Raw genomic sequence first — 18,087 nt, forward strand, 5'->3', positions numbered from 1 at the left:
CACTTACCCTCCCATTGCAATTCACCAGAGTTTTGCAGAAAAATTAATTATATATTTCATATTGTTTTTCGAAAGAAAGGACTACTTTAAATACTGTAAAACTAGGTTAAAACTTTAGATATCCTCGGAATTAGTTCACTTTCATGTTCTACTTGACTTACTTGTTTTCCAATTCCACATCCAATATCTCTAGTGGGTCCACTGAGATACCTCCATTTGTCAGCACAATAATTAATATGCAAGTCAATTATTTCATCTTTTTTTCATTCAAACCAATGAAGGATACTTATGAAACAGATTATATAGAAATATGTATTTCTTTATTAACCCAATTCGAATTTGAATGATTGAGACAGTAACAAAATTGCACTTTTTGTAATTGTACAGTATAGTGTTAGATTGCAGCTCAACCTTAAAGGATTAGTGGACAGAATATGAATAGGTGTTTTTCAGAACACAATAATAAGGAAACAACAAAGAAATAAAAATGTGCACAAATACATACCGAACTAACAAGGATGAATAACAGAAAAAAACATGCACTATCCTATCTGTAAGGAAAACAAATTTCTTCTTGATAACTGTGAACAACCTTTGACCTTCCTCAAGGAAAATCTGTAGTCCTTTTTAAATATCAATGGATTTGTTTTCAAATTCCAGTCCATGAAGCCATTGACTCCAAATGTGCTGTTTTTCCACTGGGGTATCCTTTAGCTGTCCTTGAGCAAGTTTTGCAATCATACAGTCACTTTTGTAATAGGTTGTATTCATATCCAAAGTCTTCTGAAATACAAATATCTATCCTTATTCATCTTCCTCTGGCTCTGGTGGTAACATATAGGTGTCTCCTTTTAAACAATCAGTGAAAAAATTGAGGATTGTGCTGTAGAGGTGGTACTTGCTTTTATCAGATGCAATGTTATGGCCTTCATCTGGATAAACCTGTATTTTTGTAATTGAAAAGAATAAACAATAATGAAAAGATTATTCGTCAAAGCTTTCAGAACCTTCATTCTAACGTAAATACGCTTAAGCAGCAAACAGGTGCCCCAATCCAATGGTTTTCTTTTCATATAATACATAATGATAATACTACATTTTACACATGCAATTAACATAATTGCTCGTTTTACATGATTGGCACCGAGTTACAATCCGAAATAATGCCCTATGTTTGCTGGCTTTTGTGTAGCAGGAGCACACTGGTGTTACTAAATGCACAATATTTTCCTTTTTCATTACTAAATAGGGTGGCATTCGTGATCCATGGCAGCATGCCGTTCAGAGGGAAGGCATAGTGGTATTTTCCGGTTTTGCATGCCAATGACCTCATGCACATCACTTGAATTAAAAACGAGAAAGCTTTCTGAATAAATAATGCTCAATCTTTAAAATGGAATGCATTCCGTATAATGATTCGTCATCAAGCTTAATTACGAAACTCATTTAATTGATCCTTTAATTTTTATAATTCCATTTCATGACCTGAAAACCTATATACTCAATACATTTCAGGAATACTTTTATCCCTCAATCAGAAGTGTCATCTATCGTATATGCAAACTAAATAAATCAATGTCTTATAGAATCTGTCATTATAAAAAAAGGAATTTAATATTCGAAACAAATGATCCAATTCCACAACAAATCTCATCACGTTTTCTCCAAAAGAAAAGGCAGTTTTTTCGATTGGAATAGACCTGAATTGAACTGATTTGAAGTGGAATTATACAATTTGAAGAATCAAATAAATGAACTATCTTTTGACGATTGACCATAATTATTAATTAAAAAGAGTGTGGTCCAATTGACGTTTATGCGTGATTTATTCAGACAAACATCTGATTATTTTATTTCCAGAGTAAGCTCACAGCGCCATGAAACCTATGAAGCATTTTAAGCAATGGTATGTACACAGGGACTGAATATTTGTCTCATGCACCAGACCTCATGCAGACTAGAAATTTGCAGTGACTAAAGGCACATTTACAGTTGCATTTAAAGCACTGTGGGATGGTCCCTTCTCTGGGGGAGCTCACTTAGCACAGCACACCAGAGGAAAATTATAATGTTCTTTCGCAAGGATGACATTAAAAAATGAACATTATGTTCACACACACACACACCAATGCATGTTCCCTTGGTAATGTATTTATAGAATTCTTGACACATGGTACTTTCATTAGTAGCCCCTTGGTTCCCCTAATTAGATATATAGATTATCTGAAAAGCTACTGCGTTATGGGGTTGATTCAGAAAGGTAAACCTATACTTTTGTGAAAGTTTACATCTTTCGATATTCACTAACTACTTGGAAGGTTTTACAACTGTGCACTCCCTATAATAATGTGTGTGAAGTTCTCTGCACCCATAAACTCCGCAATTGGGGCTAAGAACTCTGCATACGCAAAACTTCCAAAGTAGTTAGTGAATATCCAGAAGTTGTAAACGTTGCAAATCAGGCTCATATGCATTCTTAACTGCATATTCATCCCCATAATTTATTTTGTAAGGTAGGTCAGGATTTTGTAAAGTAAGGTGACTTCCCATGCCGAGCATGAAGTGGCTGAGAGACAGTGGCTTAACACAGGCCCTCGCAGCCCCCGCGGTGCGGGTGGCCAGAGCTGCAGGAGGTCCCCTTACTACAGTATTCTGTCCTGAGAGCTGCTGACTGGGTCCAGATGATGGGGGGCCCTTCCATGTACCCAGTGCTTAATTTGTAAAATATGAAGTGCAGGTGCTCAATTTGTTTGAGGAGACCACATCCACTTCTCTCTGCTCCACCCACTTCCATCAGTGGCTCCACCACTTACTCTTGTTGCTCCAACCACATCCTTGCACAACTGGCACTGCTGACTACTTAGGAGGTAATTTTCTTCTCTGGATTATGGCCCTGGAGGCCCAGGCTACTCACTGCACCTTTACTTTCCATCTCGTCTTCACCCTTTTTTTTTTGCAGATTGTTATAGCAGTTTACATGAGCTCCAGTTATGTTACAGTGGGACACATTTATTTAATAGGCACGGGCGGATGGCCGGATTTGCCCATAATCACAGGATGTTGAGCCGACCCGAGACTCGAAGCAGGACGTGATTCCCTGTTTCAAAGTGGGCAGCTGTGACCATTATGCAACATCCTCTACCCTTGACATGGAAAAAGCAATGCTCCTTTCTGTCCCAAGCACTACCACGGTGTATATTACACCACATTCTCCATTTTGGTCTCAAGCTCTTTCCAGCTTTTGACTGGAGTGAACGTCCCGAGCCCTTCTCAGGTGCACTCATCTCTCTCCATCATATACGAAGCTACTGAAATCCCCGGTCCAGCTTATTTGGAAATTACCACACCGAACAGTGTTGTCAGGCCACTACAATGGCACGCCCGAATCTACAAATACCAATGTCTCAGAACTGCACAAGAAAAACAGAAGCAGATGAAAAAAGTCTCTCGGCCACTATTAAACATAGACAGACACTTGCCCTTTCTAGCGTCCAGTTAATTAGACATGCACTTGTGCAAATACCGTGTCACAAACAAAACATTCCTTACAGCTTGCCTAGTTTAATTTTGTAATTTTTTGTGTGTTTCCTATCACAACAATAATTGCTGTTTTTGAGTGCAAATTTTAGGCCAGTCACGCATTGCAATCCTAACGCCGGTTGATGCGAAAAGGCAGGGCCAACTTTTCAGGGTCATTAAAGATATCTTTCTGCATTAGCTTTTGCAGATGTTAAACTTTTACACTTTTTTTGCCGACATAACTAATCTCTAGAAAGAATCTGTAATGCCTGACTTTGTCTGAAAAGTTGAAGTGGTTTCTTAAGACATAGACGGCACACGCAATATTTTAAAAATACCTGTTTTAATGTCAGCTAGCAGTGTCAGAGGGAGGCAGTGTAACAAAGGGCTGCGTTACCTGTTAAGGTCTAATTTTCAAACTGTGTTAATAAGTAAATACAGCATATATGCAAGCAGCCTTGTAGGGTGGTGAGGACACAGGGAGGAGAAGTCAACTAGGAAGCCAGACATGCTCTGCAATAAGTATTGCCTAGGAGTTACAAGACCATTCCAACACCCCACAGATCTAGAAAACATTCTGACATTTTCCTATGCTACACAGGATGTTCTGTGTTTGTCTCATACCAAACTGAACTGTTGTTTTTAACCCCCACTACTCCCTGGCTATCTACCCTATGAACCTGTTCAGCATTTGTGCAGCATGTCTGGCTGGCGCCATAGTTTAAACAACTAAAAATGACAAGCATTAGCAAAGCCAAAAAGTCTTGCTTATGTACAAACTATTGCCTTTGAAAATTGGGTGGGGGTGGTGAATAGGAGGGCAGTTGGGGGTGGTGAATGGCAGAGTAGGGAAAGGGAGTGTGGGTGAGGGTGGTAAAGGTAAGGATGGGTTGTGGGTAAATCGGAGGGTAGTTGGTGTTATGTGTTTATCTAGGTTCCTGATCGATACTGTGACCTTATGCCCCTATTCGGCTATAAATCCATTTATTCCCTATATTGGCATAAGGCGATAAACTAACGCAAGACAGTTAGAGTAACTCAGTCGTGCATATTTCACACAGACCCCTTTCTCCCGTAAATACTCCAATAGACGTCTGGAGTGGGTGAAAGGTTAAAATCCGCCCGACCTCAGTAGGAAGAGATTCCTATGTAAAGCTCTGGTTTATTCAACGTTGAAGGATACAGTGTTCCAAAATATTGTGCACCTAATCTTTGTCTCCTTGGAGACCTACTCTGCAAAGCCTGCATTTATAAAAAAATGACAGACAGTGAAGAAGAAAGGGAAGCAGTTAGACTTGCAGCCCAACTAATAGAGGAAGACTCGAGTCTCCTAGAAGCAGACCCGGATGCAATTATCATCCCGGTCCACTTAAGAAGATCTATAACTTTAAAACTTATAGAGAACGGACTGACACCTCAAGGTGGTACAGTAATTTTCGTGATAGAGGCTCACGAGTATCGGCAGACAGAGGTATTCTATTCATGGATAAACTTTCCAGCGGTAAACGCTAGAACAAAAGAGTTTCACTATTACAAAATAGAGAAACCTCCGGAAGAGTACGCTCCTTTCGAGGAGATTGAAATTCCACTTAAATTTCAAGAGCACCTGCTCTGGTTTAATGGCGCCCTAAAACACAATGATCACATAACCAGGCTCGGTCCTCTAGGTAGACCAGGAGCCACGTGGCCGGTTCTAGCCAGCTACACACCACATCCTGACATTGTAAAAATGTCTAAGGAAGAGCTGTTAGTACAGCTCAAAACACTAATTAAAATACATAGGCAATTAGTCCAATATTTAATGCGGACTGCAACAGTCCAACCAGCTGTTAATACACCACAGCTGACCCCTCATCAGGGGAGCACAAATAAAATTACACCACAGAACATACAGTCATGTCTTGGTAAAACACCCGTAAAACGGGAACAAATTCCTTTCTGGTTAGCACAGAAAATCACTCAAATAGAGGCAGTATTTCCTGATACTACCCCTATTGAGAAACACAGAATCTTGACCATCTGCCTTCCTATGGGAATCGCACCACATGTGGAGGACTGTGACACTTGGGGTACAGTCTTTGCTTCCATTAACACAAAAACACACGGTGTTCCGTCTATGGCGGTAGTACCAGAAGTGCTAAAACAGATTCAAAATGAATTCGGTCCAGAGCCCGCTTTAAATCGAGGTATGAAATTACTGAAAGACTTCAAGCAGGTCTCGGCTATATTATTAGCCAACATTAAAGGAGAAGCAGCATCTGTGGTGATTCGCCAGAAGTTGAAGGAAACAGATATAAAAGATCCTGTTGAGCTTGCAAAAATCATAGAAAAATGCTATGAAGAATTAGGTAGAGACAGCTTGGGTGGGAAACCAGTTAAGCCCCAACTGCTCGAAAATCCTGAAAAATTATTTATTAAAAATAATTTAAACACTCCTAAAAAGAGCTGGGATGGAAACAAACAATCCACTCCCAAGGAAAAAGTTTTCCAGTCCAGAGGAAGGTCTCCTTGACGGAGGGAAAGAATTCCGACTCGAGAACGCCAGTCTCCCCAGAGGGAGCCCTCTGAGAAAAGATATAACCTTAGAAATAGGGATAATCTGAAAAAACCTGATAGATATCAAAGTATTGATACACGTCCCTCTCGATCTCTTCCACAGAATTCGGAAAGAAGAGGACGGTCAGACCCAGGAGAGCACACCAAGTCCAAAGACAAGGAACCTGCTCAGAGTAAAAAATCTCAATTTCAGAAAAAGAAGGTAGCCAGTATTAGAGTAATCAACCATGCCAAGAATACTGAGGACACAGTTGAAAAACGGGGAGTGGGCATTGACAATGTTGGACAGTGCAGCAGAAATCAGTATAGCGCGCAAGATCTTGATGAGTCATCTGGAGACAGTGGACACGAATGAATACATTCAGGTTGAAACTGCCGACGCCAGACTTAGCGAGCCCCATAAAATATACAAAATAACATTGCGTATAGAGGGTGATAAGACTAGGAAAATTAAGGGTCTATTTTGGGATAAGCTCTCAAAAGGCTATGATATTCTGTTGGCTGAAAAAGATTGGCCCCCAGAGTTTGTCAGGGAGTGCCCTTGTGGCCTTCTCGAATCACATTCCGATTCACAAAAAATATACATATGCAAGAAAATGGGCAGTAGCCCAGGCTCCGGCATTGTATAAAAATCATGTAGGATGGGATGAGGATTCACCTCCTCACAAAATCCAATTAAAAAGTGAACCAACTGCCCAACGGCAGTATCCCATAAAGCAAGAAGCTAAAAAACAAGTCAGGGAGATATTAGATCAACTTGAGTACCAGGGGGTGATTGAAACATGCACCTCTCAAATGAACAATCCTTTGTTTCCTGTCTCCAAGCCAGACAATTCATATCGTCTAGTTTTGGACTACAGACACCTTAATACATGTTGCAAAACTTTTGCAGTACAAAACTCGCATAGTGCAGCCCTAATGAATAATATAGTTAGGAAAAAATACAAAACGACATTAGACATATCTAATGGTTTCTTTTGTCAAAACATTGCACCGGAAAGCAGATATTTGACCGCTTTCTCCGCATTTGGGTCGCAGAAAAAATTCTGTCGACTCCCACAGGGGTTCAAGAACAGCCCAGGACTATTCTCAGCTAAGGTAACAGAGTTACTACAAATCTATGATGATGAGGCATTATCTTACGTGGATGATATCTATCTCACAGATGACGACTTGGATACTCATTTGAAAAGAGTGAACACCATTATACTTGGGTTCGCAGCAGAGGGTTACAAATTCAACTTTAAAAAGTCTCGAATTGCCCATCTGACAGTACTATTTTTAGGGTACGAATTATCAAGTGAAGGAAAAAGCCTAGCAGACAACTTCTTAGAGAAGTGCGCTGTACTCCAAGCTCCAAAAACGCAGAAGAATTTACAATCAATACTAGGTTTTCTGAATTTCGGAAGAACTTACATTCTAAATTACGCAGAGAGGGTTAAACCTCTCTACGAACTAATTAAACCTGATTTTAAACAAATCAATTGGACTCAAAAACACACAGAAATTTTGAGATCACTGCAAACAGACATGTTAGCAAAAACAAAATTAGATACACGTGACAATACACGTGATCTTGTAATCCGAGTCATCCCAGGAAGATGCGGATTCACATACCTAACCTCTAATGAGGGAGAAAAGGTACCAATAGCTTACAATTCACATTTGTACACAAAGGCTGAAATAAAATTCAGTTCAACTGAGAAAATTCTAACTGCGGTTCAGACTGCTGTAGCAAAAGAAAGGCCCCTAGCACAAGGTAAACGAATAATAATCGTAACACCTATACCGGCTTTAGAAGCGGTAACTAAAGCAAGCATTCCTAATGCTAAAGCTTTGCATCCGAGATGGATCCAGTGGGTTAATTCTCTTGCTGCAACAGACGTAGTTTACGAATTTGATCCTAACTTAAAAACACAGGAATTTTTACAATATGAATATGAATGTCCTCTGCCAATTGAAATCCTGCCTCTCGAAGAATACGGAAGTATTATATATACTGACGGATCAGCAAAACCCGCCGTTGGGGGTAAGCAAGCTTACAGTGCTGCGTGCGCGATTGTTAAAGGTCGCTGGCACAAAGGTAAATTTAGACCAATGGTCACCAAAACACAATCTCTAGGAGATTGCTCGGCTCAATGAGCTGAATTAGTAGCATTTAAGATGGCGCTAGAAAATACCGATCGCGAATTCCCCACACTAATAGTGTGCGATTCTTTTTATTGCGTACAATCTTATAATGAATACTTGCAGAATTGGGTGGAAAATGGTTTCAAAGATGCAAAAGGTGGCACAATAAAGCATAAAATGCTTTGGGAACAGGTAGTTCTTTTGCAAAAAGAACTACAAAAGACTCACGTGATACACACTCTGAGTCATCAACGTGATGGCGTTCACGTTGCAGGGAATTCATTGGCTGATGAAGCCGCGAAGGCAGCTGTGCAAACGGCTTCCGTAGCTGCGATAACTCGGTCACAAACAAAAATAGACAGCGATATTCTACAAGCTGTCAGTGTGTCAGTAAAAAATGATAAGAAAACACTCCCAAAAGGTTTTCCAGAAAAGTACTTATACTTGACGGATACGAATAATGTTCCTTTTGCTCGAATCCCTGGAGTGGGGGATAGAGTAATTCCAAACAGGGAACACAGATTAGGACTAATCAAAGGGGCACACGAAGGGCTTGCTTCTACACACGCTGGCGTTTCTGCAACAATATCACTATTAAAACAGAGATATTGGTGGCCTCGCTTGAGAATACAAATGAAAACGTATGTATTAGAATGCGACATATGCCAAAGGATAAAAGTTTCAACAGTAAAACGACCAGCGCAGACACCCCTTCTCATCTCGGATAAACCATTTGCATGCGTTTACCTGGACCACTGTGGTCCCCTACAAAGGGACGGCAACTATAGATATATCATGGTAGCAGTGGATTCCTGTACGTAGGTTCATATGGATGTGGCCCCAGCGCTCGGCTGACGCTAGAACGGTTATAAAAGATTTGCGAGTCTTTATCGGCACATACGCAATTACCACGTTCCATTCTGACCAGGGTCCTGCTTTCAGCTCTCGAGCCTACAAGGAGGCCATGGCCAGCATGGGAATTGGGTTGTGGTATTCTTGTCCGTCGCACCCTGAAGGGAACAGTGTGGTAGAAAGAAAAAACCGGGACATAAAGCAATCTATAACAGCGAAGGTATTAGGTTCAGGCGCTGGGTGGGTCAAACATTTAATAAGTGTCCAGACTAGTCTTAATAACATGCCAAGACATTCTCTAAAAGGTTTCAGCCCATACGAACTATTGTTCGGAATTAGAATGCGTATTCAGGACCTCGATAGTCAGATGTCAGTGGTACAAGAAGAAACAACGCACTTTGATGTAAAGGATCGTTTGGCTGTTTTACAGGAACTGAATGAAACAAGAAAATCATTAAGCAACATAAAGTTAAAGCAACAGCCAAGTACCACTGACGAGGCACCACCAGCAACAGCCCCAGCAAGGCCTGTCTGGATTCCAGAGATTGGGGATCTAGTCAGAGAAAAGATCGCGGTTAAGAAGGAATTTGGGCCTTCTTACAGAAAAGCAGTACCTGTCTTGGCAGTCACCGGAACAAGATCAGTTGTGCTACCGCCCCTTGCTGGTAAAAAGGAGAACAGAGTCGTGTCTATCGATCTGGTACAACCACAAGCATGTGGCCTATAATCAACAGTAGGCCCAGTGGACTCCCAAGAAACAACAGAATACCCAAACTTGCAACAATCCAAGAGGTTCAAACTGAAAGACTCATCACATTCGATCAGCCTGCAGTGCACAATGAAGGACTATGCAATAATGCCATGGAACTCGTGCCTCTTGAAACACAGATTGAAACAGTTCGTCAAGAAACAACACCAGTCTACAATGATGTGGCATCAGAAAGTGCTACCGAAAGACAGATTGAAAGAACAATCCCATCAATTGACAGAACTGCCTCTGGTTATTTCATCAACTTCGACAACTTCTCTGAGGATCAAAACGACCCCGAAGTAATGCCAGAAACAAAAAAGTATTCTAAAGAAAATACAACAGGACTCCTTCAACAAATCAAAGAATTATATCTGGATTCACCGTTGATTGAGCATTGGATTATCTCAGGGGTATTCATTCTCCTACTATGCCTAATTTTAGTTTTAATTTTAGGAAAGTTTATTACAATTGAATGGACACAGCAAGTCAGAACATCAACCTAGTCCTGAAACCACACAGATCATCCCACGTGAAGAAAAGAGAACTGTCAACAGTAAATGTCACAGCAATTCCAATACCTGGTGGGGTAGTATGGGAGAAAACAGACTATGAGATATATGGTCCGGTCGAAATCCTGAAGTATCCTCATCAACTAAAGGTTTCCTTAAGTGACTTTGTAACACCTAGTACATTCTCTGATGATTGGGACTTTAACAGTATTAATGACATGATGTCTGATTTAGTAATGTCAGCTAGATTCACAGATCATGATTATTTACAAGGTTCATCTAGTTATGAGCAGTTATTCTGTTACACACACTATGGTGATCATTACTTGCATAAATCTGCACAGCCTAGAAATGTTTTTATGTATAATCAATGGGAACATTGTTCTACACCACCTAAAAGCAGTTCTAAAGCATTTTTTGAGAAATTCAAATACTTCTCAGGGTTTAACACCAGTGATGCAGAAACGTTTTATTACAAACTGTTAGATAAAACAGGAATGAAAACAATGCTGACAAATTCTAAATTGATATATTCAGAAGCATTTTATGACAAAATGATGACATTTTTGGTTTTGATTATTGGAAAAATAATATTGAAACGAAAACAATTTGAGGTACAAAAGATTGGCAGGTGCAAGGCATTGAAACACTATTTAGAACCTGCATGATACCAGAACAAATGTTATTTTTAAATTACACAATACACCAAACATCTTGTCTTGGCCTAGCTAAGATCAAAGACCTTAAAACACCGTCTATACCAAAGCCAATACCTAAGAATGCAACCGCAGATATTGAGTTAGACGTGTCGAAAATTTTACATTTTAACAGATCACATCCTGATTGGAAAAAATGGTTAATCTGGCCTACAGACACAAACAGCTGTCAAGATAGATTCCTGAATAAAACACAGGGGTTAAAAATGACCAGATTAGACTCAAGATACTCCCAGAGACAACATCCAGGGATTATAACAACATACAGTGTAGGGAAGCTCTGCCTTGAATGGCTAACATCATCCACACTGGCTGAAATTAAGCAACACTTGTCTTTACTAAAAGATGGTGCTGATTTGCGCGATTTCATTCTTGGACCACGCAAACAGCGTCAAAAGCGTTTCATAGCGACCAGTATCTATGCTGCTTACAACGAGGCTTGGAAAGTAAAGCAAATTGAAACTGCTGAAAAAATACGAGAAATTGATCGTATTAATTTGGAGAAATCACTTTCTGTAGTAGACAATGGGTTAATGACTCTGTCTTCCAGAATATATTTGTTGGACAATATTGTATCCTCTGCCTTTGATGTGATAGACAGAGATTTGCTAATGTTACAACATGGCCAGTCTCAATTACGTTCTATTATAGAATTAGGCTGGACGCTGCAAAATCTTCGTTCAGGCTATGTGCCTTGGCGTTTAATCAACACAACGTCATTATTTTCCAGTTTTAACCTTACTGATAAACAGATCAGTTTGGCACAGAAAGGAGCAGACTATACAATCCTGAGCATCGAAAAACTCGAGAGATTACCATTGACAATGTCAGAGAGTCCTGTTATTGAATGGATAATACACGGAATTATCACAATTCCGATAACAACTTTCCGATTTAAAAAGTGCCTTGAGTACATACCTGCTGGCCAGTATGAACAATTAGGTAAAGGATATGTAAAATCTGAATGGAAATTACCATACACTCATTCTTGCTATAGTGACAGCAACAAAAATGTATTTCTTAGTGGTGAGAACTGTAAACATTCACTAAGCGGTATACTTTTGTGTCAGGGTAATAATTTACACGGAGCATGTGATGGAAATTCTAACAACCTTTCATGCCACCAGCTAGTCACACCTGCAACTCAGATAGAGCCCTTCTTTATGCAACTTTCGAACGGGAGTTACATTCTTAGAACGGATCACAGATGTTGTGGCCTCATGCCAGGGAAAGGTTATCTAGTGAAAGTAACATCCATGGTCAAATGCTGTATGCAAGCATTGTTTCCGAGTGGGCCTGCAGACACAGTGACTCCCATATGGCCTCGTCTGAATCTCTATTCTATACGAATTGATACATTAAGCAAAATGAAATCTGTACTTTTACAGACAACAGTGCCTATAACGTCATCAAAAGAGACGTATGATCTTCTAGTTGCAAGGACAGCTACTGAAGTTCATGACCTTTTATCAACAAATTGCCCCGTGCATTTCGTAGAAATGTTGAGCCAACTCCTTAACATGTCTAGTGCCACAAGCATCCCAGGCATATTTAAGACAGTCTTTACGGGACTTCTAACACCCTTCCAGGCAATTTTGGGAATCATTCCTAATTTTGTACACTCTGTTTTTGGCGGCATACCATTATTTTTGGGACTCGTCGCAGGGATTTTATTTTTGACCCTCCTGCTTCGTTATGGCAAGCCTCGGCTCAGACATAGCTCCCATGGGAATGGAAGAGACAATCCTAGCAATGCGCTACCGGGACAGGATAACTAACGTCCTTGGATTGGCCAGGCTGAGAGATCTAAACATGACCTGGTTCCTTTCATTCAGACCTATATGGCAGAACTGTATCTTACCGGTACTAAGATGTATGCTATGCGGCGATGAATGCGTGTTGGACATCTGTCTTTCACTTCCATCAGCAGTACCAACGGACGTCGATACTTTGCTCAGTCTAATAACGGCTCACGCATTGTGTTGTCCCCAGCGGCTACCAATCCTGATGACGGCATTCGTTGAGACTCCTGTACTACGACTAGGTGGTAACAGTGGAGCGAGTGACAAAAGCAACATCACCCAGGTACGGCCTTCTGTGAGCATTGCTGCTCCCGACTATGATGAAAGCAATCATTCTCACACCTGCCAAGTTACAGCGCTATCTAATTTGGTTGAACTGTCACCTGATTTTGTAGACCAATTCTTTGAGAGCCTGTCTGACACGATGTTCTCACCCGTACAGAAACAATAACTTTTAAGAAGCTTTCCGACACACAGCGTTCCTATGAACTCTGAATTCGGCTTTCAGTTTTGATCAACAAAGACTGCTAAAAGCTTTGGAACTCTATTTTTCCCCGTTCAAGCATTAAATTCTTTTGAATTGGACATTTTTAATATTCAATTTTTTTTGGCACGAACAATTCTTTGCTTAACGTAAAAACTATTCTTAGAGAACAGAAGCTTCACACTTCTATTTCTAATCACATCTAGAGACATAACAAAGTTACGCCAGCCTCTAGCACACATGTTATTACAATGCATTTATATGTGATGATTTATCTCGCCTTTCTTCTGTCAGAGATACTTCATGTGTAATTCCTTTTGCATAATCGTTCATTGATTTCATATGCAATAATTTTTGAATGATTTCTATGCTTCAAAAAACGTACAGTACCTAAATTTCATGTATTTCAAGTATGCCTATTTCGAATGCATTTATGTATTTTGGGGTGGGCAATGTTACACATGCATCTAATTGCTTTAGTTTTAGTAATTTTGATGGACATGAATACGTGGAGTGGGTGGTATGTGTTTATCTAGGTTCCTGATCGATACTGTGACCTTATGCCCCTATTCGGCTATGAATCCATTTATTCCCTATATTGGCATAACCAATGCAGTGCGATTTTCTGAAAAGTCATCTCTGGCCTCACACGAACAGAGCCACATTCCAGCATAACTCTCTGCCACTTCCTTTGCGACCAATTAGTGCAATGACAGAGCAGAAGTCACTATCTGATATTCCTAGATTAACACTCCGAGTTCTTCAACAAGATAAAACTCAGCAAACCTGGAAATCCCCGCTTGCTGTGTTTTGATTAGTAATGGAACTCTAATGAGCAACTGATAACTATCACTTCCTAGTGACATCTTTAATTGACATCTTATGTCCAGCAAACTTGCGTCAAACCCGGCACCTGTCAGGTATAAATATTACCAACGTTGCCTTAAGCAATAGCTCGTTGCTCGTTGCCTGATGTTAGCTGTCTGCAAGACCCCGTGTTGGTGAAGCTAGCACCCTGTCGCTGCAGACTGCTGTCCCCTTGGTGGTGAAGCTGCTGATACCATTATCGCTGCTAAAGCGCGAACGATGGTGCAGTACGCTTAGGAGCTGAACAGCCGTCCCTCTGCGAAGACATCCAGCAGATTCCAGCTGCCCGCGGACGCTGTCCCCCCTCCTTCCTCGACGCGCTGAAGAAGAGCCGCTGCCTTTCTAGTGCAGAGAAATCCAGCTCCGGCGTTTCCGGTCTACCCTTGCGGGTGACTGGGATATCGAGAGTGACCCCTGAAGGAGATACCAATCCTCCATCATTCTATTCAGAGGTATGGTGTTGACTAAACCCTTAGACGAGAATTCTTGAAACAAACCTTGGCAAAACCAACTTAACTTAAAGCTACTTCCTTACTCCCCTTCCACGTGTTAGGCTTAGGTCAGGCACACTGGGGTAGGCTTAGTTAGAAGCACCAGTTGAGTATGTTAGCCTAATGTATATATGACTGTATATATGTTTTATTACTTTTAAACCATTGTATGGTTAAGAAACCATATCAATGCTTTTACAGTTCTATTTCGCAATACTTATCTTACTGTACGTACTTTTTATAATAACAAGTCTTGCAATTGTGGCAATACATTTCTCTTGTACGAGAAGAAAGACTGTTCAATAAATGTTAACCCTTTATTGACAAACGCCCGTCTCTCTATTCTCTACATCTCGTGAAAGTAAACTGCACTAGACTGACTGAGTGAAATACATGTCTATTGTTTCACACGACCCTAGAGATTGACTCTTGATCTGAGGAGCAAAGTTGTCATGTTGCACGGTTGTTGGAAAGCTGAATCCCTTCTTGTCTGTGCCAAGGAAGCTGATCACTTCCTATGCAGAGAAGAAAGTTTCCAGTGACCTCTGAGCTAGTTGGTAACACAACCCAATTAAGTTTAGCATAGTCAGTGGAGGCCTGGAATATCCGCAGTTCCACGTCGATACTACTGTTTATGTTATTCCAATGCGCAGGGCCTAGTGGGAAACTAGGAACTACACTACATTGGGGTTGAGGTAGGGAATCAGGACTGATACTAAAGCAGTCACCCTAAATAGGTCCAGTTAGTTCAAAAATAAGATCAGATTTTGGGCAGAGGGCAGTTTTACATAATAATGGAATAATGATTACACCATCTTGACAAAGACAGCGAGAGTGACAGAGGTAAAGAGAAAACGTCTGCCACCCACATCCCTACAACTGTACAAAGGGAACCTAATCATTACTAATAACTGCCTAAAAATGCCAGAAGGCAGCTGTTTACAAAACAGTAGCATAAATAAGTGAGTCAGTGCTAAAAATATGACATAAAACACAAAAGGCTTGTACTGCGGGAAGACTACAGATTAAAGATATTTGGTAAAAATTGGTGAGGTCTAATAGTCTGAATTTTTTGACTGGTTGACCACAGTTAAGAATGTATGTTTAGAGATGCAGCCTATGGATTGTATAACATTTAGTTAAACTTTCTGTTAAAATTAAAAGTGTTAAAATCATTACATCAGGAGCATTAACCTGGCCAAAACCAAGATTTGCAAACAAGAGGACGAGAAACCTTAGAGACATCTTGGTTCATACCCGACCACCACCACAAAAACGAGGTGACCAAAGACCACAACTATGGGACAATCCCCCGGTGCTGGGACATTATCCCTGTGGTTCCTGCTCTGTATGCAATTTAACCACTATAACAAAAACTTTACAATTCCTACCAGACCTCAAGTGGGCGATCAGGTACCATACAAACTGTAATACCACTCATGTCAACTACATGATCACCTGCCATAGAGTTTACGCTATTTTGGGATGACCTGCCATAAAGTTAAACAACGGATAGGTGAACACAGGAGCAATGTGAAATGCCAGAGAATGACAACAAAAGTGAGCAGTCATTTCATAGAGGCAAAGCACACAATAAATGACCTGGAATGGGTAGTTCTAGAAACACTGGCAACAAAAACACATAATGCAGAAAGAGTACTATTCGAAAAAGATGGGTGCATCGCTTATGAACTAATGAATGTGGACTGAACGACAACTTACCCTGGTTAAGTCTCAACCACTAAAGAGTCTGCACATGACATTAATCAACCAAAACTGCCTGTTTGCAAAACCAAACTATCTGATGAAACAAATTCACATTGACTTTCAGGTACAGACCCATGAAAGTAATTCTATTCAAATCACTTTTGTGAAGGACTTAAAAAATGTTAGCACAACATTTTTTTGCACAATCCATTAGGAAGACCACTATATCTGCACTTATTCTGTGAGAAGTGTTTATAACCAAGACCACAACATGAACCTACTAAATGTGATGTTTAGGACCGGATCTATTGACCACTGAGTTCTCCATTTAAACCTTCCAGTTACCTCAATAAGACACCACAACCCCTTAGCAGAGCCAGCACAAGTGATGTACACAAATCCTTGCTAGGGATACCATCTCTGAGATTCCAGAGACGATATAATTAATATCCTTTAACACAGGACTCATTTTTTAGGACTCATTTTTTAGGAACATAGAATCAAAAACTGGGCTCTCACTTTACACCAATAAATTTCGTCACTGTTTAGTTTTGAGAACGCAGAGTCTTTCATCTATTTTTATCAAAGGTTCCACACCCATTAAAAAGAACAGGAAATGAATCCCCATCTACATCCGGGATTGAGAGGGAGAGACAGCACAAGTCGTGCGAATCCTGCACACGAGGTAGACGCGGCAATTGAATAGAGTCATTGCATCAAAACCGTATTGTATTAAGCGAATGCAAAATGTGATTTTGAAACATATACATGTCATCTCTCCAGCATATACCCGTCTGGGACCTCCTGGCAAAGTCAGAACTTAATGACTATGAGTTACGCTTTAAAGGGACAGCTGGGTGGTACGATTACGTAACTGTGGATTGCCCGTTTAAACTTATTTATCCACATTGACACTGTCTACATCCAAATAAAAAACACTGATGCCGCTGTAATACATGTTAGAATTAACGCGGTGGAAATGTAGGTTTTCTAATAAGCACCCGATACACGTATCTCCTGTTGCCGAAATGTTTTACAAACAACACTGATTGGTATATACAAACGATTCAAGCGGCAGCAACATTATGTTTCAGGCATGTGCTAAACACTTGATATGTGTAATTTGACAAGGCAGCTTAGTATGAATTAAGAAGACACCTTTAGGATAGACCTCATGGGCATTTTTGACACTGTCCAAATAGAAATACACTGCTGCCGCTGTAATGCACCATAGAATCAACGCGGCTGAGCCAGATCTCCATGTAACTTTCATTTGCCCCGATACAAGAATCTTCAACTGCCGCTAATAAAATATTTTATTAAGTGAAGCTTAAGAGTATACCTAATCCAATTACGTTGCGGCAACACTGTGCTCCACGCATTTGGTAAATGTAATTATTGACATTGAAACAAACGATTCCGGGTATGTTAATTAGAGAATACCTCAAAAATAGACCCAATGGCCATTTTTTGAGCGCATCATATTTTTCTAAACCTACCGATTCAGCAACTGATCTTAAATACATAGTGCTCTGAACACTTTTAATTGAGAATTAATCACTGAACAACGAGAGATTATTTGCCATTATTAATGAGTGGAAATTTTGTAATGTTAGTATGTAGAGAATTGTTAATTTTTAGATTCTTTCTTTATACAGAACTTGCTGCAAATTGGCACAAGCGCAGCACTCTGCTAAAGGTAC

The 18,087-nt window shown here is 40.2% G+C and overlaps 1 protein-coding gene across 2 annotated transcripts in view; it reads right to left on the minus strand.

The window, feature by feature from the left end:
* Positions 1 to 298: 298 nt before the first annotated feature.
* DPP10 (dipeptidyl peptidase like 10) overlaps positions 299 to 18,087 on the minus strand; it is a 1,575,897-nt gene continuing 1,558,108 nt past the window's right edge. For both annotated transcript variants that reach the window (XM_086957361.1, XM_086957360.1), the window contains exon 26: positions 299 to 942. In XM_086957361.1, the coding sequence (XP_086813487.1) occupies positions 805 to 942 (138 nt within the window). In that variant the 3' untranslated portion in view covers positions 299 to 804. The remainder of the gene's footprint in view (positions 943 to 18,087) is intronic.

Source organism: Lissotriton vulgaris, chromosome 2_1, assembly GCF_964263255.1.
Source record: "Lissotriton vulgaris chromosome 2_1, aLisVul1.2, whole genome shotgun sequence".
Classification (NCBI taxonomy): domain Eukaryota; kingdom Metazoa; phylum Chordata; class Amphibia; order Caudata; family Salamandridae; genus Lissotriton; species Lissotriton vulgaris.